Genomic DNA, 27,368 nt, shown 5'->3' with positions numbered 1-27,368 from the left:
TTACATTCTTGTTGAGACTCCTTATTACAAAATCGGACACACAGGTATTTAAAATGTTTACACCAGGTTTCTGATTTTTAACTAACCAGTTATAGGATTTTCTCCTTAAATTATTTTTCAGGGGATTCATTACCGGCACTTTGGACTTGGAGATGTTAATTTCAAGATCCATACTTTAAAAAAATAGATTAAAAGCCTCCAGTGAACGTTGGAGTCTGATTGTTGTATAATCAATTAACACCAAATCATCCGCATAGAGGAGTCAATCAATCTTGTATGTTGCCGATCTCGGTGGGCTTGCACCCCCCAATCTTTAGACTATCCCCAACATGCGAAATATACACATTAAAAAGAAAGGGGGCCAGCAGGCATCCCCAGCAAAGGCCCCACTTACTAAAACCTAGTTGAATACATTTCCCTGCTGATCCAGTTTGATCTGGAGCCTGGTATCTGAGTGGAGTACATGGAGCATGGCCAACAGAGAAGACCAGCCCTTTAATCGCATGATTTCCCAAAGTTTGGGTCTAATAACACAATCAAAGACATTACTTATATCCAAGAAGGCAAAATATAAATATTGATTTGCTTACCCGACCTGTTTTATCAATAAGCGCAACACGAGGCAATTTAAGGAGATGCTAGATCCTTTTTTAAAACCTGATTGTTTGTAGTCTTAATATTTCGATTGCCTCGCCCAGATGTTAAGGGCTTGTACGATGAATGTAGAGAAGATTTTATAGGACGTATCCAGGAGCCATATCGGTCGATAATTGGAAGGATTCTGCCGATCTCGAGATTTAAAAATAACAACCACTGTTGCATCCTTCCATGAGAATGGAAAAATGAAATGTCTCACGATGATATTGTACATATCGAGCAAATCCTTTGCCCAAAGCGATGGGTCAGATTGGAAAATCATGTTCAAAAGACCATCCGGTCCAGGGGCATTTGAGGCTTTTGCTATTAAAATTGTGCATCGGATATCATATAAATCGATGTCAAGGATATACCAAAAAGGTGACTCAAAATGCATTACAGTAATTAACCGATCACCATAAAAGTTCTTAAAACTATGATAAAGGGTCTTAAAATGCTCCTCCCACTCTTGTCCCGCTATTGGTTGCGCTTGGTCAACGGATTTTATCAAAGACCAAAAACGCGAACCATCATTAGTTTGAAGACTATAAAGCATTGATTCGGCATCCTTCTGATACATGATATGTGGATAGGTTTTCACCCAATTGGTATATGCTTGCCTTAATTTTTTTACCATGGGAATGGCTGCATGGTCTTGCTTCATGTGTAATCGTACCTTTGCTCCAAGTTCTCTTTTTTCATGTAAGACTGTAAGATCAAATTTATGGGAATGATGGTGCGTAGTTGAAACCTTAATAATATGTCTTGTTGGAACCAGGCCCTTTAACACAAATGTTGGAGCAGGGACCCAAAATCGGAAGGCTCTGTATCTGCAAACTTTCCTTCGCCATATTGCTTAATTTTAGAGTTAAAACCCATCTCACATCTAAGTTATACAAAAACACTTCAGCAGAGCAAAAAAGAGGTTTGTTGAAAAATACAGATATGTCAATTTCATTGTCTTGATCAAAACAAACATAACATTCAGAGCAAGAGAGTGAACGCCTGGAAGATTTCACCCTACTGCCCCCCCCTCCCCATCCTGGGCATCCTCTATAAATAGAATTTAGAGCAAAGTGGCACAACACTTCAAACATCATTTGATCATAATGCTCCATCCAGTCTTACTCCCCTTTGATAACGCCATGCCATAATCCATCGGTTGGTTCTCACTAGTCCTTAGAATAAGGAAACACAAGTACAAAAGAAAGCCCCTCCCTGCAGCTGGCCAATGGTTTTAATGTTTATTTTGTATCTAAAATAAAAGAAAAACAATTAGGACCAACTATTAATTGATGCAAGTCAGGCAGCCCACTCTCACAGTACTGATAATTCTCCTATTCAAACTACTTTAGATTTTTTCAGAGAGAAGTGCTGGATGTGGCACATCCTAGAACTTGAAGAGTAAGAGAAGAAGCAAGTGGAGGCATGACCACAGAGGGACAGTGGTGGACCAACAGTCCTTGCAACGGCACTGAGATATTACACGGCTAGAGCCGCGTAACGCCCCAGTGCTTGGGGCATCGGAAAGCATTCCTATACGATATTGTGAAGTACGCAGACTGAAAGAAGTCTGCCAAGTGAAGAAGGAAACCCAACCTGATCGAAAAGAACCCCCATTGCCATTAACCCTGAGGTTGACAGGTTACAGGGAAAGCGGGAGAACCAGGAGGGAAACTGGGGAATCGTTATCTGAACATTGATACTCGTCTCTGTCACAACAGAGAGAAGATAGCAGCGAGAGCAAGTGAAGTTGTCATGAATCACTGATTCCGCCCCTTCTTGGACAACTTGGTCTCTCAAACACTGTAGTATTGCATCCAGTATACTACCAACATGGCCGACGCCGCTCAGGAACTCACAGTCTAGTCTCCCAGCTATGCCTGCTGCTTCCTTGAAAACAGACACACCCCTACGGCTCGGCGCGTCTCTACGCTAGCCGTTCCGAGCCCGATCGTATCGGCAAGTGACAGCTCTGAATTCTGTCCTTATTTCTCCCCTCCAATCCTTTCGACTTCCCCGCAGTTAGTCGTTCTTTCCTTCCTGGTACTCTGTTCTGATCCACTCCTCACATTCACCACCTCGCGCTTCTTGCTAGTCCCTTGATCATTCCTGGATTAGTCTGCATCCCTTCCTGGACTTACGTGAATCTTCCAGGGTATCTCCCTGGAACTCTGGACGCTCTCAAGCCAACTCCTCCTTCAGCGGCCAGAGCCCGAACTGTATTAACCCGCCTGCATACTGGCGACGGAAGAGACACATCCCTATCTGTACAAGGCTCGAACAATTAAGAAGAAGGAGAGTCCTTCTAACACCAGAAGGAAGACTTCAAAAAGAAAACATGTGAGCCAAGAGTACGAGTGTGACAGTTTGAGACGCCAACAACCTAACAGTGAAATCAACATGGAGACTGCTATACAGGACAGTACATGAGAGGAATGCAGGAGTTATCGACAGAGGACCAGAACCTCATGGCTGAAAACGCAGCACTAAAACAAGTTGTTTTGTCCAGGGATTCGGCATTTCAGGAGAGTGCTTCTGTGGGAGGCATAGTGGAAAAATACGATGGGACCTCTAAAGCATTGCGCCCTTTCCTTGATTCATGCCTGGTACACTTCACATTCAAACCCTACTATTTTACTACACCCAGGGCTAAGGTGGGCTTTGTAATCTCCCATCTTTCTGGAAATGCTTTAGCCTGGGCAACACCCTTGGTGACTGCAGGTGATCCTCTTCTTGGCAATTACAACCGATTCATAGACGCCTTTAAGGCCATGTTTGACCGTCCTGAACAAGTGTATAGTGCCCAAGAAAAACTTCTGGAGTTTCAACAAGGAAATCAAGACATCTTGTCCTACGTAACCCGATTTAAACAATTGGCTAAAGAAGTTGATTGGACCCCCGAGGCATGTTTTACCTTGTTTCGTCGTGGGTTAAATGAAGAGATCAAAGATAAATTGGCAAGAGTGGCCCATCCAGGTTCCTTCCAGGCCCTTTTAGATTTGTCCTTACAAATTGATTTTCGGATTCAAGAAAGAAAGGCAGAGAAGAGAAAGGCACAGACTCCTCCACAAAAAACCTCTCTGGAATACCCTAGCCCTAAAGAGCCTGCTACCCCTAACTCCTCAGAACCTGAACCCATGCAGTTAGGCTCCTTACGGGGGCCTATCTCTCCTCAGGAAAGGATTCATCGGATCAACACTGGACTCTGTATGTATTGTGTCTCTGACAAACACCTGGTAAGAAACTATCCGATAGCCCCTCCACAGCGTTCGGGAAATGCCAGCTCCCGATCTTGAACGGAGCCCAGCTTTGGGAGACCGGTGCTTGCTCCGACTCTTCTCTTTCCTTGGGTTCAAATCCTAAGAACTCCCTGGTGATTCTACAGGTATTCCTGTCAACCGCTAGCAAAGAAAACCATTCCCGTCCTGGCCCTGGTGGATTGTGGTGCCATGGGCATCTTCCTGGCCCACGAGTAGGCCCTGAAGCACAAGATCCCGAGAGAATCCAAAGATGTCATCCAGGCGGTCGAAGGAATAGACGTGAAGCCATTATCATCAGGACCTATTACTCAACAAACCACTATTATGGTTACCATCAACCTGTTTTTTCACATGGCCCATTTCACTCCTCTGATCAAGTTACCTTCAGCTCACGAAATGGCAGGAATTTTCCTGAACCATATCTTCCGACTGCTTGGTCTTCCATCCAAAATCATCTCAGATCGTAGACCCGAGTATGTTTCCCGATTCTGGAAGCACCTATGCCAGCTATTGGGTATTCAATGTGCATTATCTTCGGGATACCATCCTCAGACCAATGGAATTACCGAACGGGTGAACCAAACCCTTGAGCAGTATTTACGATGTTTCGCATCTAAAGTCCTGGATGACTGGTCAATATTGATTCCAGTAGCCGAATTCGCTTGCAACAATTCCGACCACTCTGCAATCAAGACAAGCCCCTTTTTGTAACCAAGGATTCCATCCTTCTGTTCTGCCTACACTCCTGCCTCATTCCACCCTGGTTCCTTCAGTTGATTCCTGGATAGCTCGATTAGTCACTACACATAAGAATGTCAAGGGACATCTAGAGGAGGTCAGGATGAACATTAAGAAACATGCAAATGCCAAAAGGAGACCTGGCCCTATCGATGCCATTGGTGACAAAGTCTGGCTTTCTTCTCGACTTTTACCCAGACATCTAAGGCCAAACAAACTAGCCCCTCACTTCTACAGCCCATTCGTAGTGAAGGAAATCATCAATCCGGTGGCCTTTCCACTCCAGTTCTGCAGTCAACCAGGACAGCTCCTCGACCTCCCTCTGTTCTCGTCAATGATCAGATTGAATTCGAGGTCTCCAGGATATGTGACTCAAGATATAGGAGAGGTTGTCTTCAATACTTGGTGGAATGGAAAGGCTATCCACCCAGTGAACGAACATGGGAACCGGTGTCCAACCGGTGTTCCATCTAACTCACCCAGGCAAACCTGGGGGATCGAAGTTTAGAAGGGGGCATGCTGTCATGAATCACTGGATCCAATAGCGATGTCCGTGTCCTGGCCACCTGGATGATAGATCCCCGGGGAATAGTCAGGGAGACACCTTCAGGTTTCTCACAGGAGGGATAGTTGTGCAGGGGGTGTGGGGACGGATAGTTGGGAGGGAGTGTTGGTCCACCAGTTCCTTTCTACTTATTCCTTTTTAATACACTGGGTGCTGCATTTCAAATCATGACTGGACATTCATTCTTTTTCGTGAAAGTGTGATTTATTTACTGTACAGTGTTAATTGTGGTGTTTGGCCTAGGCCATGTGCATGTGCTCTGTGCCTAAAAGTAGTTGGTGATGAGTTGATATCGGGCCTCACGTCTGTCCATGTCATCCCTGCGATGGGGCAATGGCATCTCAGCCTCACTGTCACTGCCGTTGTCCCCCTCTGCTGGAGGCATGTCCATGTCTGGGGGCAGGGGAATGTTGCACCTGACGCACAAGTTATGTAACATGGCACAGGCCAAGACGATCTTGCCCACTTTCACAGGACTGTACATCAGGGCACCCCCAGATCTACTTAGGCAGCAGAACCTTGCCTTCAAATCTACTTAGGCAGTGGAACCTCGCTTTCAAACGTCCAAAGCTTTGTTGGATGGTGCACCTTGTCCGGCTGTGGGCACGGTTGTAGGCAAGATCATGCTGATTTTGTGGGAACCTTACAGGGGTCATGAGCCATGACAACAAGGGGTATCTAGAATCACTTGAATGGTGGCGGGGGTGGCGCACAGCCATTGTGGTGGTAGTGACAATGCAGCCATGTTTGGATGTGGGTCTGTGTCACATGGGATTGCTGCAAGACGTAGCGAATGGCACAGATGACCCTAGTTTTTGGTATATTGTATTTCAGGGGGGTGGTTGTGCCCACATTCCCCGCACCATATGACACCCAACTTGGCCATTACCCTTATGCCGGCACAGGCTTCTACATTGTCTATGATGTGTGCCATGTTTATTTGCGTTTGCATGTTGTACATCGGTCATCCCTCCAATTCATTATTCTGTATTCCTTCATCGTTCAGATTCATGTTACATGCATATGGGTATGTTCGCTTGTGACAGGCAAGTCACCTGGTTTCATGCTGTGGGAAACACTGCTGGTGGGGAGGTAGGTCACATTTGTGTGACATAGATGTGATGCAGGCAGTGGAGGATGTGCACAGTGAGTACATGCTGGGGTAAGTGGCATGGAGGCAATGAATTCTGGTACCTGTAGTGCATGTGATGGTGTGTCCTTCCATTTGCCCATGCCCTCCAGCTCATGCATGCAATATGTGTACACACTGTTGCACAACACACATGCACTGGTGACAGTGGACAACCCCCCTTCCACAGTGCACATGCTATATACTTTCACTTACCCAGCCACGTCGGCTCTCCGCTGTATTGTGCCATGTACCCTAGGAGCATGGAGTTATGCAGCATCACAGAGTTGTGCGTGGATCCAGGGAAAGGTGCACTGCAGTGGGTTATTAGGAGGTCTGCATCACACACAGTCTGGATGTTCAACGAGTGGTACATTTTCCGGTTGCAGTAGACTTCCACATTGGCATGTTTGACCACCAACTCAATGTGTGTGCAGTCTAGCGCACCTATCGCATTCGGCATGCCTGCCAGGGCTTGAAAGCCTACTTTTGTGGCATTAACCTGAGCCGGTGTTCTGGGGAGGGCATACAAGACCTGGACTAGCACCTTGCAAAAACTGGGCTGGGGTATCCTGTGCAGTTCTCCTACAGTGTGTTGATAGGTGCCAGTGGCCAGGAAATGCAGCACCAATACTACCTTGAGCAAGGGGAGGGATGGCGGTCCAGATGCCAATTAGGCTCCAGGTGTCGTCCTGGATTAGTTAGACTATGGTGGTTATGGTCGCCCTGTACAGTTGATACATGGTGTGGATCTGTCTGAGGTTCCAGGGTGTGGCCCTTATGCAGTGTACAGGTGGCTGCCTGCTGGGTACTACCTGCTGTCAGTGTTCATCTGCATGGCCATCATCCTCCTCCTTCTCCTCCTGCGCCTCTGCTGCCTCCTCTGCCTCTTCCAATTCCAGCTCATATTGGATCCCATACAGGGCCCCCAGCTGCATGACTGCTATTGCCAGCATGGTTGTGTTGTAAGGTGTGTGGGTGTGGTCCTTTTGAGCATTCACAGTGCTCATGGTGTGCAGCTGTGCAGATTATGGCCACCTGTTGCTGCACACCTTAGACTGCTTAATGCCCGCTCCGCAATGCTGGTGTTTAAGGCGCGGTTTTCACAGCGGCATTTTTATGCCAGTGTTTCCGTGTTGACGGAGGTCGTAATGAAGCTGTTTTACCGTTGTGCTGGTGTTTCCGGCACGGCCTTCGGGGACTGCCGCTGCTGGCGTTTACAGTGCTGCTGGCGATGGTAGCACTGTGGGTCATGTTTGCGGGTACATAGTTTCTGGCATCGCGGGTTGTAGTGTGCTGGTCCGGAAAAGGGTGCCGGTCGGCATACTTGTAATGTGGCCTATTGTCTCAATCAAACCCGCTGCTTCGCGGTGATATGGTACATGATAAAGCCACTAAATATTTTTCTCCTGACAGTACTCCTGAATTAACTTGCCTTTGAAATGCATGCCATTGTCACTCTGAACCTGCAAGGGCACGCCGTAATACAAAGTAATCTGATCCAACAATTTAATAGTGTTCAGTTGTGTGGCTCTCTTGTATGGCAGTACCATCAAATATTCAGAATGTGTATCCACAATTGTGCATGCATACTGGCAACCTTTACTAATTGGCATAGGACCGATATAACCGATCTGCCAGATTTGCCGTAGCAATTTGTCTCTTCATAAAGTACCCTGCACAATGTGTGGGATGGGTCTATGCTGTTGACACAGAGGGCATTGCAGAATCCCTGTTTACTAATCCCTCGAGCTTGTACTCACCTGCAAATAGGTTTTCTCCCATGTGTGCACATTTCTGGTGAGCCAACTTGGCCAACCCATCAAAATCTCTCTCTGAGCCACTGCATCCACAAAGAAATCTTGGTGTGTTCAGCTGCAACAGAATTGAACCAGCTTTCTAATGAGTCAGTAGTACAGTGCACATCCACGTGATACACTGTTACTTCACATGGTGATAGCAATTCCCAGATATCTTGCCATAGTTCCTTTCCCCACAACTCTTTGGAATTAATTATTTTGCCATGTCAACAGACACACAGCCAGCCCATTGGCCACTGACCATGAATCTGTGCACAAATGACAATGACCAGGTGTTTCAAAGCTTGATGTACTGCATAGAGTTCTGCAAATTGACTGCTCTTCCCTTTATCTGTCATTGTTTGTTTATTTATTTATAGCTCGCGCCAGGCCCGAAGGTATTAGGGCGTGAGAACAAGAATACTTTAGGCTTACAGATTACAAAGTTACAAATATACAGTACTGGTAAGTACAAATACAGAACGTGGTACATATGCATTTACAAGTAAGGATTCACAGTGGTAGAGCCGGGTCCAGTTTGGTTACTAAATCAATATCTGGTAATGCTAGTGTTACTGATTGTTTCCTTTAAGCCATTTGATGGTGTTCCTTCTAAAGAGTGAATAGGATTGGTCAGTCCTTAGGGTCGGTGGGAGGGAATTCCACAGTTGGGCCGCTTAGACGGGGAAGCTATTCCCTCCGGTTGTAGACATTTTGAATTCGGGAACTAAGAGGCAATTTGTATAGGCTGCTCTAGTAGGTCTGGATGTGACTCTTCTTTTGAACCTCTCTGTCGGGTATCTCGGTGCTAGGTTATTGAGGCATTTAAATGTAAGGGATGCAGTTTTAAGTTTAATTTTGTCAGCAGTAGAGAGCCAGTTGGATTGCCTTCTAATCGTTGATATATGTTCTCTTTTGGAGATTCCTAGTGCTGCTCTAAGGGCATTATTTTGCAGCATTTGAATTTTCTGAGTAATGTATTCGTTAGATCCCAGATAGAGGGCGTTGCAATAATCCAGTTTGGACAGCACAAGTGCTCTTGCCAAAGTGGTGCAACTGATTGTGGAGAGGTAGGGATTTGCTGATCTGATCAGTTTACACGTGTAGGCTGTGGATGAAGCCATAGTGTTAACCCGTTTAGCCAAGGTAAGGCTGGAGTCGAGGTAAAAACCTAATGTTTTTACCTCCTTGGCGACTTTAATTGAGTGGCCATCTATGACAAAGGATATGGAGCCCTGGCTAAGTTTCTTAATGTTAGGTGAACTCCCCAATATGATGAGTTCCGTTTTGTCATAATTCAGGCATAGACCGTGAAGTGCCATCCATGCCTGGATGATGAGGTATATCTTATTCACCAAGGCCAAATCCTGTTTGTAATCCCCGGAAAGTGGGATGGGAATCGGTGTCATCTGCATAATTAGTGTAAATGACACCTAGAAGGTCCAGATCATCAAACAGTGGCTTAGTCAAAATGTTATACATGGTAGGGGAAACACAAGAATTTAACATTGTTAAGATCTGTTTTGTCTTGGGATTATATGACACTGCTTTCCCTTAGTGCTCAGTTTCTATGTAGCGAGCAGAGCCATCGGTAAACCAGGCATGATCTGTCTGCTCTACCGTCAAATCCCCATAAGGTACTCCCCATTTCACTGGAGAATCATTTATTTCAGTCACTTCCTGCGGTATGTAGTCTATGGGTTGTATATTAGCCACTTGCTCATGTCGTTTTGCAACTCCACCCTTTCATGATTTTGCTGTGTCTTGAATGTACCATTTCCATTTGATTATACTGGCTTCCTGAGCGTGTCCTATTCTGTGTGTTTTAGGAGAGCTCAACACCCACTGCATAATTGGGATTTCGGGCCTGATCAGTACGTCATGACCCACTGTCAGTTGTTCAGTATCAATAAGAGCCCAATATTACGCTAGCAATTGTATCTCAAATGGAGTGTATTTATCTCCAGCTTTAGGTAATTTGTGACTCCAAAACCCCATGGGAACTCGCTTATTGTCTGAGTTTTGCCAAAGGCTCCAGTTAGCATAATTTTCTTGTACAGATATTCAACTCCACTTCTACCGACTTCAAACGCCATAAATCAAGCACATGCTGCACTGTGTCTTTTGCCAAATCGAATTGCCCTAAATGTGGTATATGCTGTCTCCAAACAGCCCTATGAATTGCTGAGCTTGTTTCTTGTTCACTGGAGAGGGGAATTCAAGTATATTTTGTCTGGCTTTTGGCACTATCTCTCGGTGCCCATTATACCATCAAATTCCCCAAAATATGACAGTCTCAGCAGGCCCTTGTATTTTTGTTAGGGTTAATCTCCCAACCTTCCTTCTTCAACCCGTCAATGCTTGCTTCCAACTGATTTTGCACACTGTGCTCATCTTTGCCCTGAATATGAATATCATCAATGTAATGTGAGATTTGTATGTCAGGCTTACATGGTATGTTGTCTAAATGTTCCGCCACCAGCCTGTGGCAGAGGGTTCGGCTATGCAAGTACCCCATAGGCAATCTCATAAAGGTGTACTGACACCCACCCCAAGAAAATGAAAACTGCTCCTGGGATTCCTTCGCAATTGGTACAGAGAAAAAGGCATTTGTCAAATCTAACACAGCGTACCAGGTTCCCTCAAACTGCTGTATGTTCTCAATCAAGGTGACAGTATCTGGCACTGCAGGAACTAAAGGGGGAGTGTATTTGTTAAATTCTCTATAGTCCACAGTCATCTCCAGCTCCCATCATCTTTTTCACAGGCTAGAAGGCATTGTTCCAAGCAGTAGAGACTGGGCGCAATAATTCTCTTTCTACATATTCTTCAATGGTGTCTGAAATTCCCTTATGACCCCCGGAAATGCAGTATTGCTTAATAGGCACATGCTTCATTGCCAAAGGCTCGTGCTATCATATCTCCTTACTGGCGTTGGTCTTTGTGGCATCGTGGGAGGCTACGCTATGTGATTTTCCTAGCCCACACAAAGAATGCGCCCAGGGGACGACACTCTCCCAGGATGCTACACAGCTATCAAGCCATCATCTTGATCTGCCCCCGCCGACGCAGGATACAGAATATCAATAGGATGCACCCAAGCCTCTTTAAGTCGCTACTCTCGCTAAAGACGCTTCATGAGTTTACGTCTGTCCTCAATTGCATTCTATTCCTTGTGCTTTCCTCCTATCTGATTTCCACTGTATTTTCAGCCACCCCACGGCAGAGCTCTCGTTTGCCGTTTACAGCCTTTCTTGCGCCCCAGCAAACCCCCGGCAGCTTCAGACATACATTGGCGTTACTCCGCCCACATTCTCCACTGTCACACGGTAGGAAGCTTCTCGCCCCCCCAGTTCCAGTGTTCAGCTCCCGTTTGCCACTTGCAATCACGCTTTCTCTTTTCCCAGCAGATCAGAGTCGCCCACGGAACAGACATACGTTTCGTTCCATTCCCTTCGCCTTCTCTCCAGGATTCACTACGGTCATTCTCCCGATTTTCATATACCTCGCACCTAGCACAAGTGGGCAGCCCTTTGCTATTCCATAATTTCTCTCCTCTGCTCTACAGGGCTGACTCTTACCTGTCTCTAGCTCTGCAGCTTGCACCAAGCAGTTCTCCAGACTCATTCCTGTGTGAATTTCCATCCGTTCGGTTGGAAGGTACATACCTTTTCAAATGACTTATTGCTCTCTGGCCTTTTCCTCATTTTACGCTCTCCTTACTTTCTATCAGACCCTCCAGTCAGCAGCGCCTCTGGGTTTACCTCCTCTCACGACATGCACAACTAGAAGACTACAGACACCTGGACCCATCCTAAATTGTTCCGGTCATCAGGGTTTTTTTACCCCAGAGGGTTTACCTGGGGACTCTGTACCACTCCAGTCCTTGTCATAGGGACGGAGAGGGATAGTACCTATAGGGGGATTTTCCATTCCTCAGTTGCTGGCATTGGATCCAGGTTATTGTCATCCTGCTATTACCAAGCCTCATTGTCTGTGCATGATCCCCCCACCCCCCATGACACGTTGTTAGGCAGAATCCTGTGCAGTTCCCTTAGGGAGCACTACACAAGATTAGGACTACAGGTGAGAGCAATAAATCCCCTTTGGTATCAGTCTGCACCACAAAGATTTAGTTGGTAGCTGTGGCTGAGCAGTCAGACTTATCTCAAGAGGGAGATGAGCAGTATTCAGGGTTTACACAATAGGTCTTCAGTACTATGGCACAAGGAAACACGGACCAAAGCTTTGTAGTAAAAAGTAGTTATATATTTATTTTACACACTTCTGGATAAAACACATGTATCACAGTCATCAAGCAAGTTAAATTAAGTCAAAGGAAAAATATACACACTCCCAAGTTAAATTGTAGACCAAGTGAACCAGAGTGAAAACTGAGCAAAAAGGCACAATGACAACTACACATAAGGGATCCTCTAACAATTCCTCACAAGGGAGGGAACGCACATGTTATATAGAAATAGGTTCTTACACACCCTAGTAACACTTCCCATAAGTTTGTGGACTAGTTTAAGGAAGGCAGTGCATTAGTTAGTGTAGGCAATACTTAAATGAAAACTGAGCAAAATGGCATTTCACAAGGGTTAAAAATGGGAGGGAAAGGGTAGTTAAAAGAAATAGGTGCACTCCACAGTTCTAGCTGAGAATCAATGTAAAGAAGGCAGATCTAACACATGTGACCAGAGTCAGTAGGCCTGTGCCAAAGTTAGTTGGTACAGGGCAAGGGCCCAGGAGCAAAATGTTCTTGTAGCTGCAGTCAAGTCTTTGGTTAAGGAAGTGGAAAAGGTGGATGCAGACATTGAAAAGACAATGTTAAGAGAGAGGGGCGGCCAACCCAACAGGTAGGTAAAGGATTTAAAACACCTTTAGTGCTACCGCGAAGAAAGGGCGGGCTAGCGGAACAATGTACCTTAAAATGAAGAAGTGGCTCCTGCGGTGGCGGTTGTTCCTGCAGTTCGGGTGATCCAGCAGAGGAAGAGAGGCTCTCGTTGTGGGGGGAAGGTTCGAGTTACTGCACTACCCAGGGATGAAACCAGCGGCGGTGCTGCCCGACGAATAAAAGGTACGCTCCTTTAAATCGCGGTCCGGCTGGACTGGTGCCTGGCTATCCGGCCTCTGAGTACAGGGTACGGGAGATTCGATCAAGGCAGGTCCGGGAGGGCGATTGGCAAACTGGTTGGCCCCACCAGCTGAAGGGAAGAAGGCTCTTGCAGGTGAAGATCTTCTCTCGTGTGGAGAAAAGTGGTGAGACGCCAGTGGTTCAGTCGTTGCAGATGTCTTTGGCCTCTCTCCTCTTTGGCTTCTTAGTTCCAGTGGTGACGTCTTGCCCTTCAGTCCTCAGGACCCTGCTTTTATGCAAAAAGATCCCCATTCATACAGCCTAGCTGTCACTCACACAGTGGAGTGGTCATTTTGGCGGGAGACCCTCCAGCCTATCAGGGTAGAGTGCGACATGGGTTGCTGAGGTAACCCTGTCCAGGGGTCCTACTCCCCCTCCCACATAATGGACCCACCCCAGACTCAGTGGCGCCGAAAGGAGGGCTTCTCGGCAGAAGTCCGCCAAAAGGACGAACAAAGGATCCCCGACCTGGGTTAGGAGTTTAGAGGTAGACACGATGAAGAAGTTATATTAAAGTTCTGGCAATACAAACCTACCGGAGTAAAGTTAATATTAAAATACACCGGCGGTATGTTAGAGGCTGTCAGAAAAAGTGGTAGCCTCGAACAATGGGAAAATCCCATGGGGAAATATTTGCAGTCGAATATTTATGGTAGTAACCACTGCCACCAGCCAGAAACTTTGGAGAGCGGGACTGTGCGGTACCCTCTCAAAAATGAACATTGGGGAAAAACTATTAATCCCTTCCAGTACCTCCATAGTATGATGGGTTGTACTGGTTTAGTTCATAGGATTTGACTAGTAAAGTCAATGGGGACTTTACATGCCCTGGGAGACAGTAGTCAGTCCCAGGCTATGGGGTCTATGTTTGGGGTCGCTACAACACCCCTGTGTCACTGCTGTGTAACACATGTGAATAAAGATGGTTCCTATGGGGTTTAGAAAGATCCCATAGGCATTAAACACAAAAATAGCCTAGAACACACATAGCAAAAGTGCCTAAGAGTGGGAACAAGAGTCTCACTCTTAGCAGGTAAAAGGAAACAAACCCTTCAAATCCAGCAAAGCTGCTGGGGGACTCTATAGGTAAGGGAAATTAGCCATAGAATGAGAATTCTCCCTAACACTCGCCCCCCAGACTAAGGGACAGGAGGATCGAATCCACTCCTGGATGAGTCTCTTACCTCTAGTCTGTTATAAACATCCTAGAGAGACCATGAGCATTTTGGTGGTGACATCCCGACCTGTGCTCAATGGTAAAATCAAATCCTTGGAGGCAGATTGACCATCTTAGCAGTTTTGGGTTTTCCCCTTTCATTTGTATCAACCATCTCAAGGATTGGTGGTCTGTTTGAATGATGCAAGTAGATCCATACAAGTATGGTCTAAACTTTTTCAAAGCCCACACAATGGCAAAACATTCTCCCTCAATAGTTGCCCACCTTGTTTCAGGTTCCTTCAGTTTTCTACTGATGAAGCAAATGGGGTGCCCCCTACCTTTCTCATCCAGTTGACTGAGTACTGCACCTATACCTATATTGGAAGCATCTGTTTGTACAATGAAGGGTTGGTGGTAGTCAGGAGCTCTGAGAACTGGAGCTTGACGAAGGGCTTTCTTTAGGCTTTCAAAGGCATGATTGCACTCCTCATTCCATTTGATCTTTTTAGGGAATTTAGGAGAAGAGATTACATTCAGTGGAGAAGCTATGGATCCATTGTTCTCAATGAAATTCCTGTAATACCCGGTGAGGCTTAGGAAGGCTCTCACCTGGGTTTGAGTAGAAGGGGTTGTCCAATTTTGCACAGCTTCAATCTTGCTGAGCAAAGGCCTTATTTCACCACCTCCTACCTCATGCCCAAGGTAGATCACTTTACTCTGATCAATTTGGCATTTACTTGCCTTTATGGTCAGATGGGCCTGTTCAAGAGCCTGCAAAACATATCCTAGGTGGTCAACATGTTCTTTCCAAGTAAGGCTGAACACTGCAATGTCATCCAAGTATGCCATGCAGAAGTCCTCCATCCCATTCAGAACCTGATTAACCATCCTTTGGAATGTAGCAGGTGCATTCTTTAATCCAAAAGGCATAACCTTAAACTGGTATAAGCCAGCTGGGGTGGAGAATGCAGTTTTCTCCTTGGCATGGTCAGTCAGGGCTATTTGCCAATAGCCTGACGTGAGATCAAATGTGCTGAGGGACTTGGCTGAACCAAGTCTAAGCACCAGCTCATCTGTCCTTGGCAAAGGATGGGCATCAGTCTTATTAGTGACTGCATTTAGAGCTTTATAGTCTACAAAGAATCCCAACTCCTTGGATCCTGCTTTTGGTACTAACACAACTGGGCTAGACCATGGACTAGTAGAGGGCTCTATTATCCCGAGATCAAGCATCTTGTTGACCTCTCCTTTGATGTGGGTTCTTGCATTTTCTGACATCCTGTAACCCCTGCTTTTGACAGGTAAACAGTCACCAGTTTGTATATCATGCTGGCCCCAATGGGTCAAGCCTGGTGCTAGAGAGAACAGGGAGGCAAATTGATTCAACAAAACTTTGCACTCCTCCTGTTGCTCAGGTGTCAGATTGGAAGAGAGATTAACTCCTTCTATTTTCTCATCTAAAGGTTTGCCTCTGAGAAGGTCAGGTAGAGGTTCACTCTCCTCCTCCTCTTGAGCTGAAGCTAGAAGCAGAGCTCCCAGTACTGGTCTCAAGACATAAGCTTTTAGACGGTTGATGTGAAAGACTCTAGGAGCCTCCTTAGAATTGCCTAAATCCACCAGATAGTTCACCTCTCCAAGTTTTCCCACAACCTTGAAGGGTCCCATCCATTTGTCCTGTAAATGTTGGGACCATAACCATAAATGTTGCCTTGTTGGGACCATAACAAGAACTAGTTGGTCTTGAGCGAACTCAACCATGTTGGCCTTCTGGTCATGCCAATGCTTGACCAGAGCCTGACCTGCTTTCAAGTTATCACTTGCCTCAGCCATCATGTGTGACATTCTCCTCTGGAGTCCTACCACATAGTCAGTGACTCTTACTGGCGTGGGGGAAGGAGCACTCTCCAACCCCTCCTTGATCAGGGCCAATGGACCTCTGACCGGATGGCCATAGAGAAGTTCAAAGGGACTGTAACCCACTCCCTCCTGAGGGACTTCTCTATATGCAAAGAGAGGGCATTACAGTAGAAGATCCCACTTTTTCTTAAGAGGGTCCTCTAAAGCTCCTATCATGCTCTTCATGGTTCTGTTAAACCTTTCTACCAATCCATTTGTCTGAGGGTGGTATGCTGTTGAGAACTTGTAGGTAACTCCACAGTTGTTCCACATGGCCTTCATGTAATGGGACATAAAATGTGACCCCCTGTCGGATATTACTTCCTTAGGAAACCCAACCCTGGTAAGAATACCAAGGAGGGCCTTAGCCACAGCCGGAGCTGTAACAGTCCTCATAGGAATTGCTTCAGGGAGCCTAGTAGCATGGTTTACTACAACAAGTATAAACCTGTTGTCTGAAGAAGTTGTAGGATCAAGGGGACCAACAATGTCGATGCCTACCTTCTCAAATGGTACTCCCACCACAGGGAGAGGCACTAGAGGTGCCACGTTCTTGGAGCCACTTTTACCAGAGGTTTGGCAAGTGTGGCAACTCTTGCAATACTTATCTACCTCAGCCCCCATTTTAGGCCAATAAAAGTAGAGAGAGAGCCTTTCCTTGGTCTTCTTGAAGCTCAAGTGACCAGCCAAAGGTATCTCATGGGCTAGTTGCAAGAATTGGAGTCGGTTTGCTTGAGGCCCTACAAGTCTTTTGTAGTCCCCAGGGAGTGACTCTGTTGGTTCACTATAGAAGATGCCATCTTCCCAGTGTAACCTATACTTCCCAGGCTCTTGCCCTTCAAGCTGAGAAGCTGCCTGGTGGCGAAGACCTTCCAGAGTTGGACATTCGCTTTGTCCCTTGCTGAAGTCTGCCCTTTGGGGTCCACCTTCTGCCAGTAAAGACTGCAGCTCAGGATGGTCCACAGGGTCAAGATCTCCAATGAGTTCCTGGCCTCTTACTGCATCTGAGTCCTCAGGCTCTAGTTCAACCACCCAGGGTTGTACCTCACTCTCAGCCTCAGCTGGAGGAGGAATCACAGGTGTGATTTTTGACAACTGAGGAAAATTCCTAGTAGGCAGCACTGGAGTGCTTTCGGCTGGTTTCTTCTTGGAAATCTTGGGTTTCCCGTTTGCTTCGGGTTGCTTGGAAATAGCAGTTAGTAACTCCAGTGGAGTAGGAGTGATTTCGTTTTCTATCATCTCCTCAGGAGAGCCCTTCAAGGTCCTCTCCCTAGCAGGTCTGGTAAGCTCCTGTAATCTCTTACTAGGAGGTCGGGGAGTACTTGACACTACTCCCAGGTCTTTCAGATCATTGCCCAACAGCACCCTTCCTGGTACTTCAGATTGTACACTCACATGTATCCTGACAGTCATTTCATTGTACTGGATGAGAGCTGCTAATTGGGGAAGCATCTGCACAGGCCCTCCATCTAACTTGGTGAGGCGTTTGGGTGCCTTAACAACATCCTCCACCTTGAAAAAAGATTCGTCCACCCCAGTTATGCTGGCCCCAGTGTCTCTAATGGCAGGGGTCTCCTGACCATTGACTAGGACACTGTCTTTATAATACTCTTTAGTATTAGGAGGGATAGAATTATACACATCTAAATTCTGTTGTTCCCACAACCCTAGAGATACTAAAGATACACTAGCTGAGACGCCAATGGGATCTTCAGCTAGCAGTTGAAAGTTTCCACTGGCCATATATACTTCCTCCTTGGGAGCGAAGGCTAAGGAGACAGTGTGGACCCCTGAAGGTTTACCCTTACATCTGGGATCCCCTTTCACATGATCAGTAGAGCCACAAACATAACATTTTCCAAATGTCTTTATGAATGGTGGCTTGTTCTGACCCCCTTCTGGTCTGGGACCAGAAGGTGCACTAGCCTGATTAGGTTTTCCTTGTGGCTTACCCTTAGAATTTTCTTTGGGGCCCTCTTTAGAATTAGAATTATTTGAATTCTCTTTGTTGTCTTTCTTTGGCTGCTTTCCCTCATCCTTTTTCTGAGTTACCCCTGAATCCTTGTTAGTAGCCGTTTTGGCAACCCACAAGTCGGCAGCTATAGCTAGCTTCTTAGAATCCAGTTCTTTTGAATCAGCCAAGTGCTGTCTGAGCTCAGGAGAGCAGGCATCATAGACTCCATCATAACAAGATTTCTCATTCCTTCATAAGTGTTAACTCAATAACACTTAATCCATCCCTCTAAATTCTTCAAACACTCATTCACCCAAGTAGCCCAAGGAGTACTATCATGCTTTTTGAGGGTCCTAAACCTCTTAAGGTACTGGGAAGGAGTCTTCCCAAATCTAGCTATCAAAGCTAGCTTTACACATTCATAATCCATCCTATCCACCTCCCCTAACTCCATTACCACATCAGATGCAACAGGGGGGAGCCTCGAGAATAACCAGGGGGGATCAACTGATTCCCTGTGATATCCTGGAGCCCATGATTGTATTCAAACATAGCAAGCCAACTTAATACATCCAACTTAGATTCATACATACCCACAATCTCTTTAGGCATCCAGGGTCTTTTTGGACTGGAAGATCTAGAGGATTCGGGAAGAGAAACAATTTCCAACGACAATTTCTTCATCTCAAGCTCATGGTTGAGCTCCATTTCTTTGAGCCTTAGTTCTTGATGTCTCTGTTCAGTTTGGGCACTAATTCTTTTGAATTCAAGTTCAAGTCTCATTTTTTTCTATTGAGATAAATTCAGGACTTAGTAGCCTTAGTAGGACCAGTAGCCATAGGTTGAGGCCTTTGAGCAGGTAGAGGGCCAGAGGGGGTGACATTGTTATCCTCTTCCTCATCTGTTTCAACAATAACATCTTCAACATTATTTTCCTCAAGATTTGCTACATTTGCTGGAGTAGGGGGCACTACAGTACCACTATCCAGACTTTGTTTTTCTAACAGACTATCAATCATTTCAAATGTTTTGCCTTTGACAGGAAGACCTTTCTGTATACACAGATCCCTTAAATAATCAGCAGTATTAGTAAGGAGGGTCTCCTGTCTGTAACTTTCCATAATTTTGACTTTTGTTTAAAATAGACCTGTTGTGATAGTTAGCCTTGTGGTTATTTGAACCAAGGCACTAGCAGAACTCTAAAATGTAAATCCAATACTTTTATCCCACTGCTGCCACCAGTGTTAGGCAGAATCCTGTGCAGTTCCCTTAGGGAGCACTACACAAGATTAGGACTACAGGTGAGAGCAATAAATCCCCTTTGGTATCAGTCTGCACCACAAAGATTTAGTTGGTAGCTATGGCTGAACAGTCAGACTTATCTCAAGAGGGAGATGAGCAGTATTCAGGGTTTACACAATAGGTCTTCACAGCTATGGCACAAGGAAACACTGACCAAAGCTTTGTAGTAAAAAGTAGTTATATATTTATTTTACACACTTCTAGATAAAACACATGTATCACAGTCATCAAGCAAGTTAAATTAAGTCAAAGGAAAAATATACACACTCCCAAGTTAAATTGTACACCAAGTGAAAACTGAGCAAAACGGCACAGTGACAACTACACATAAGGGATCCTCTAACAATTCCTCACAAGGGAGGGAAAGCACATGTTATATAGAAATAGGTTCTTACACACCCTAGCAACACTTCCCATAAGTTTGTGGACCAGTTTAAGCAAAACAGTGCATCAGTATAGGCAATACTTAAATGAAAACTGAGCAAAATGGCATTTCACAAGGGTTAAAAATGGGAAGGAAAGGGTAGTCAAAAGAAATAGGTGCACCCCACAGTTCTAGCTGAGAATCAATCTAAAGAAGGCAGATCTAACAAATGTGACCAGAGTCAGTAGGCCTGTGCCAAAGTTAGTTGGCACAGGGCAAGGGTCCAGGAGCAAAATGTTCTTGTAGCTGCAGTCAAGTATTTGGTTAAGGAAGTGGAAAAGGTGGATGTAGACGTTGAAAAGAATGTTAAGAGAGAGGGGCGGCCAACCCAACAGGTAGGTAAAGGATTTAAAACACCTTTAGTGCTACCGCGAAGAAAGGACGGCCTGGCGGAACAATGTACCTTAAAATGAAGTGGCTCCTGCAGTGGCGGTCGTTTCTGCAGTTCGGGTGATCCAGGGATGAAACCAGCTGTGGTGCTGCCCTACGAATAAAAGGTATGCTCCTTTAAATCGCAGTCCGGCTGGACTGGTGCCTGGCTATCCAGCCTCCGAGTACAGGGTACGGGAGATCCAACCAAGGCAGGTCCGGGAGGGCGATTGGCAAACTGGTTGGCCCCACCAGCTGAAGGGAAGAAGGCTCTTGCAGGTGAAGATCTTCTCTCGTCGTGTAGAGAAAAGTGGTGAGACGCTGCAGCAGGGCTTCACCGGTGGTTCAGTCGTTGCAGATGTCTTTGGCTTCTCTCCTCTTCGGCTTCTTAGTTCCAGTGGCGACGTCTTGCCCTTCCAGTCCTCACGACCCTGCTTTTATGCAAAAAGATCCCCATTCATACAGCCTAGCTGTCATTCACACAGTGGAGTGGTCATTTTGGCGGGAGACCCTCCAGCCTATCAGGGTAGAGTGCGACATGGGTCGCTGAGGAAACCCTGTCCAGGGGTTCTTCTCCCGCTCCCACACAATGGACCCACCCCAGACTCAGTGGCGCCGAAAGGAGGGCTTCTCGGCAGAAGCCCGCCAAAAGGACGAACAAAGGATCCCCGACCTGGGTTAGGAGTTTAGAGGAAGGCACGAGAAAGAAGTTATATTAAAGTTCTGGCAATAAAACCTACCAGAGTAAAGTTAATATTAAAATACACCGGCGGTATGTTAGAGGCTGTCAGAAAAAGTGGTAGCCTCGAACAATGGGAAAATCCCATAGGGAAATATTCGCAGTTGAATATTTATGGTAGTAACCACTGCCACCAGCCAGAAACTGGAACGCGGGACTGTACGGTACCCTCTCGAAAATGAACATAGGGGAAACATTATTAACCCCTTCCAGTACCTCCATAGTCAGATGGGTTCTACTGGTTTAGTTCATAGGATTTGACTTATCAAGTCAATGGGGACTTTACATGCCCTGGGAGACAGTAGTCAGTCCCAGGGTATGGAGTCTATGTTTGGGGGTCGCTACGACACCCCTGTGTCACTGCACTGAGGGTGCTGTGTAACACATGTGAATAAAGATGGCTCCTATGGGGTTGAGAAAGATCCCATAGGCATTAAACACAAAAATAGCCTAGAAAACACATAGAGAAAATGCCTAAGAGTGGGAACAAGAGTCTCACTCTTAGCAGGTAAAAGGAAACAAACCCTTCAAATCCAGCAAAGCTGCTGGGGGACTCTATAGGTAAGGGAAATTAGCCATAGAATGAGAATTCTCCCTAACACTCGTGCACTGGATGGAGTTTCAATTTGCCTACAATAACTGGTGCACAAGTCAATTAATTCACTGCAAATGGATAGGTTTTACCTCCTAGTCCTAAAGTCAACCCCTCCAGAATGTCAAAACCAATAATATATTCAGGTATCAGGACAATCAACACTTGATATTTCAGTTTTTTCAAATTGCCTATCTTCATTTCCACTCAGGTCTGTACTGCAGGTGTCTCTTTTTCCCCCAGCCCAGTAATGGTAAAGTGTCGACCTTTAATTCTTGAAGGATTTCCATGAATCAATGAGGCCTCCGCCCTGGTATCTATCAAAGCTCGGGCCGCTTGTGTGTTTCCAGGCTTCCAAAATATCTTAACATTAACATGAAGTAATCTGTCAACTTTTATACGAGTTGAAATTGCTGGGATTTAGCCACATTCCAAGTCAATTTTAGAAGGAGTGCATTCAGACTCAGCCTCTAACATTGCACTCACTGTTATTCTCAACTCAGCATATGTTGGCTAGTCCTGGGAATGGATCCCCATAGACCCTTCTCCCGGTCCCTCCTCAGGAGGTGCTGAAGGTGATGGGTCCTCTTTCTGCTTTGGCACCACCTGTCTCTTTACTTGTTTATAGGGCTCCTTCTCAACAAGCCACCTCTTTTCATATAACTCATACATCTCCCTGGTTTCAATACCATCAATCTGCTCCCGTGGCACACCATCTTTCAACAATGCCAGAAACATGTCCTTTCTTGACCCTCAGGAGTCTTTACTACCTTGTCTGTTGCCTTCTGTTCTTCTCTCAATGTGCCCCTCTTTCTCTGGGTCTGTTCTCACCTTTGTCCCATTCACCCAGATCTGACAATTGCTGAATAGCATCTACCACTTCATAGGTTGGCTTCCCAGTCACGTCCACTAACAAAGTTATAATGACACTCTTATATGCGGGTCGGACAGTTCTGATAACCATATTTCTGGTGGACACTGACAGTGGCACCACCCCCATACGTACCGGTTCATCTACATGAGCTGCTTCTTTCATTGCATGTTATCTGATTTTTTTGAACTGTCTCTTACAATGTACACCACTTCTTCTCTTCAGTGGGCCAATCCACGGTAATAGGATATTTGGGTTACACCCTTGGACTCCTAGATGCAACCAAGACACCTGCGAAGCTTGACCATTTGCATCTGGAGGAGGCCCAGCTCGCAATACTTCTTGTATATTCTTATATATTGGTGTCAGTGGACAAAGGCAGGAAGCATGGTGAATCTCCCCTCCAACATATCTCTGACCTTGTGGGGAACATCTTGTGCAGTCTCTCCGGCGTGTAATGGCACTGGTGTAGAAGCTTATATTGTAGCTCCTGTTGTTGCACCGACGTATAGGAGGTGTTCCAGCTACCCACCACTTTGCCCCACTCTTTGTCCGTGAACGCTCTACTCCTTATCCCCTCCCATTTGTTCCCCACCGCCTCTCCCCCTTCGATCTCCCCTTTCAGAAGGATTTTATATATTGCCGCTATCAGCCCTTGCTCTCTTCTTCTGCTCTGCTCCTGGGCTCGCCTCTTAATCCTGGCCCGTACTCTCCTACTTGCTGGGTCCCCGGCTGCTGTCACTGCCGAAGTCTGCACCGTCCCTGGGCCGCTCACGGTGACGCCACCTCCTCTCGTGGTGTGCGTTTCCGCCGCTTCAGGGTCTCTGCTACCCTCTCCTTTCTCACTGCTCCCGGGCCTGCGGGCCCCCGACGGTGATGGCGTTTCACTCTCTAGCGCCTCCGTCCGCCATTTTCCTTTTCGGGTCTCTCGCTTTGCCCGCGCTGTCGGATCTCTTACGATTCCTCTCCCTCCAATGGTACCTGCTGACTTTCTGCCCAAGCGTACCCCTCCTGGTGTTCAGCCTTAGCTCTTAGCACATTCGGCGCACCTAATGTGTGTCGGTTTTTCCATATTTCCCTCGGGCCTGGATGGCGCTACTGAAATGCACGTCCACTCAGCCCGCCATCTTGGCCACACCCCCTGATACTCTTTTCTTTACAAAAGAATGCATATTTACAGCAATTTGCAACGATCTATGCACAATGAATTATTCACTGTAGCCTGAATAAAGTCACGCAATGCACTCATACACAAAACGCTTATCAACACAGCCAGGCTCTCACTTCAAAGAGAGGGGAAAAAAACATGCACCATAAATCTTGCCTTTCAACATACAAACACAGATTCAAAGATGCCTAGAACATCACATCACAAGGCAGCCCAATGTTCGTGACGCCAAATGTTTTGCTTTTCAAAAAGTGCATTTCTTATTTTTGGACGCTGAAAGACAATTATTCACACAGACACACACACACAGATTATAAAATGGCTCTTTATGGCCATTAAAAATACTCACTAAGCATACCTAACAAAATAAGTGCAATAAGAATAAAAATTGTTTAGATAAAATACTTCACCATTGGCACAGCTGCAAATTACACCATCACCCCGCCAAGACTTCACTGGAAAGCTCCACATCAGGATGGCAGAGAGATCTTTAAAGCACACTGACTGGAAGACGGTGCGTCTGCCACTTCCAAGAAGCCTTCTCTGTCTGACTGTGTGGACGCCTTTCATTTTTAAGCCATCTGCAATAGCGTGATGCCATTTTCCAAGTTTCAACCTGTTGCTAGTTCCCATGGATCATCGGCCGAATGACCCAGGGTCCCTTGAAAAGCTAAACTATTCCCTTTATCATGGGAGCGCACTGGACAGCACAACTTTCTCTCAGCTCCACAACATAATCAGGCGCTAGCTGTCACCTTTATTCAAAACAATCCTTGAAGCACTGCAAACTAGCATAGACAAGAAAAACATGTTTTCTAACGGAAGAAGATAGACAGTGTTCAAACTTCACATCAAAATGTCCATTGCTACTCTGGGCTCACCCATAATGCATTTCATACAGACTCCATGTTTTAGTCAAAAACATTACAATTCAAAAGCATTACAGCGTTAGACCTCCCTTTTGGCTTAAGATGCCTCCGCCCTTACACCTACCTGTTGCCTCCCCAACAGGCACCTGTGCCCACCCACCCCTTTCAGGGACCCTTTAGCACTTACACCCCACCTTGATACCCTCTCCTTCTTTTTCTCTGCACTTGCATGTTCTGAATGTCACAAGGCCTAGTAGGACCGCTGTTTGTTTCTTATTTATTCATTTTCATTTCCATTGTATTTGCTCCCTTATTCCCTTCCTTTGCCGTGTGGCGCTTTGAAACAATGCCTTAGTGTGTAAGTGCCATATAAATAACCAAATAAATAAAGAAAGAAATAAAATAAGGACTTTACCTGTTGGATTAACAATGAATGTTTGCTGTTGGCTAAGAATCTGATCTATTTGGGATTCCCTACATTAAGTAGGGCCTCTGAATATAATCTTCGTAATTTACTTAGAAACAAAGCCTCTCTTATGGCAGGTCAGCTAAGGAAAATTAACAGCAAATTTGGCAAGTTTTCCCTGGTCCCATAAGTACAATACTATGAGGGGGAAATTGTGCCAAAAATTGACATATGATATAGAGATGATGCCAGCTTGGTTGTTACATTGGTTCGAGAAATTGGAAGCACTGATCTGGAGAAGGGCCCTAGGTATACTGTCCTGTACTCCTTTAGCATATATTGGATATGAACAAGGGCTAGATTCCGTGCAGGCAAGAGCTAAATGGAAACTTTTGCTATTTTTGCATAAAATACTGGCCCCGATGGGGAACTCATTGTATGAGGATTTGTCAAATTAAATGTCTCCGGTAGTACTAGCATGTGAATGCATTGAGCGATCACTGTGAAAAGTTGTTATTTGATAATGTGCTCGACCTGGTCGAGAGTAAAACATGCACAGTACAGAACTGATTCAGTGTATACCCTAGAGGAGCTGCATGGTTATAAGTCTCTCTCCCATTTAAACATGGAACACAAGAAATTGGGGGTGATAGCAACTTATTTGAGGAGATTTCCAAATGGCTTTGCACGTAATACGTTACTTAGATTTCGCGACAATCTCCTGCCCACAAGAGAAACCTTAGTAAGGAAATGTTTTAGACCCAATGATCAAAAATATTGTCGACATTGCAAGGATATAAACACAGAAGAAAGGTGTAAAAATATTCCTATCCAGTCCGGTATTCCTTTTTCTCTGCATGCTTTGTTTTAAAAAATGTATTCATAACATTAGCTATGTGAATGAAGAATGTTTATGGCATAGATTAATTGGCCTTGCCTCGACTTCTGATGCTTTAGCAGTTTGGGGTTTTATTAATAATTTGCAAGTCTATGTTTTTTTAATTAAAATAAGTATTAAAAGAGCTAGAGGTAATTTTTTAAACCAATGTTAACTATGGGTTTTTACTGAGATTGTATGCATAACTGTCATATGATGTTTAATGTGTTTATTATGAAGGAAATGGATACGACCTGTTTTTTATGAATGTATTTTACTTGTTGCTGCCTTGTATATGATTGAATTATTATTAATATATTGTGAGCTGTAAATTGTACATATTTGTAAAGGTTGAGGGGATTCAGCCAAATACAATTTAAACAAAATCTTTGCAGTACTTTGAGCAATAGTAGGCTGTGGCAGTTTGGACTGGACTCATTTATGCTGGTACACCCTGGTCTCAAGTACAGTGGCACCCTTACTCCTAGCACCTTGAAACACAATGATAATCTTTATGTTGCTGCCCCCTATGCACATATACCCACCAGCCTCTTGGGATGTCCAGGCTGTGTCACTCTTACTAACGTGCACTGTGGTAAATCATACAACACTCTGGGAAAGTAGCAACCCTAGGTAATTCTGACAAATGCAGGAAAGTTTTGGGAAATTCACACGGGCATGTGCTGATGCTGCAAGTACTAGAGATAGGCGACACTGCAATAACAGAATGCAGCAATCACACTAGTCCAAGAACAAATGGCCAACCATAAGGCAAAGCTTACATACTGCCAAGGGGAAATATGAGGATGGCAACATTGCCCAATAAACCAATCCCATCTCTTGGCAGAAGGCTATTGAGTTTGTTGCAGTTGCAGGAATGAGGTCCATCTCCTGTAGTCTTCTGAAGGTGGTCATTTTTGAATAATTTTAGCATGGTGGACTGAAGATGAAAACATGGAAACTGCATAGAATACTGGTTGAAACATCATGATCAGTCAATGTTCACAAGATGACGCTTTCTAATATATTACCCGCTTTATGCTGATTTATATTTATTTGCTCTGTTCATGACTGTCACAGTAATTGTTTCCCTTTATTTTGCAAATTAAGGTTCTACTTTTGAGGACCGCTCCAGCCCCTGTTCACCTAGAGAGAGAACAAGCAGCAGCAATGGCAGACGTCACAATGTTGTTGGGTCGCACCGGTGAGCATAATCCCCAAAATTATGGAGGTGAGTGTAGTTGAGCCATTAATGGGAGGGAAGGGAAGCCAGAAGAAAGCTTTCAAAAAGAAAAGGGAACATGACCAAACAAAAAGAAGTTGTTCGGGCGAAACGGCTTCAAGATTTTAAATGAGAAGACTGAACCAGAGAACAACAACGGCAAACATAGTTATGCTATTGAGATAAGTGTACTCCTTTTACTATAATTCAGTCCTTCTAGTAAGCAGGGGTAACCTAGGTGTTAGGAAAA

The 27,368-nt window shown here is 45.3% G+C and overlaps 1 protein-coding gene across 1 annotated transcript in view; it reads left to right on the top strand.

The window, feature by feature from the left end:
* Positions 1 to 27,368, top strand: part of ZBTB45 (zinc finger and BTB domain containing 45) — a 295,414-nt gene that overhangs the window by 90,048 nt on the left and 177,998 nt on the right. Inside the window, exon 2 of the mRNA XM_069638990.1 lies at positions 27,007 to 27,127. Coding sequence (XP_069495091.1) covers positions 27,122 to 27,127 — 6 coding nt within the window. The 5' untranslated portion in view covers positions 27,007 to 27,121. The remainder of the gene's footprint in view (positions 1 to 27,006; positions 27,128 to 27,368) is intronic.

Source organism: Ambystoma mexicanum, chromosome 1q, assembly GCF_040938575.1.
Source record: "Ambystoma mexicanum isolate Mex_15411 chromosome 1q, UKY_AmexF1_1, whole genome shotgun sequence".
NCBI lineage: Eukaryota > Metazoa > Chordata > Amphibia > Caudata > Ambystomatidae > Ambystoma > Ambystoma mexicanum.
Note: the sequence above shows the minus strand (reverse complement) of the source record. Positions and strands in the feature narration are given on the sequence as shown.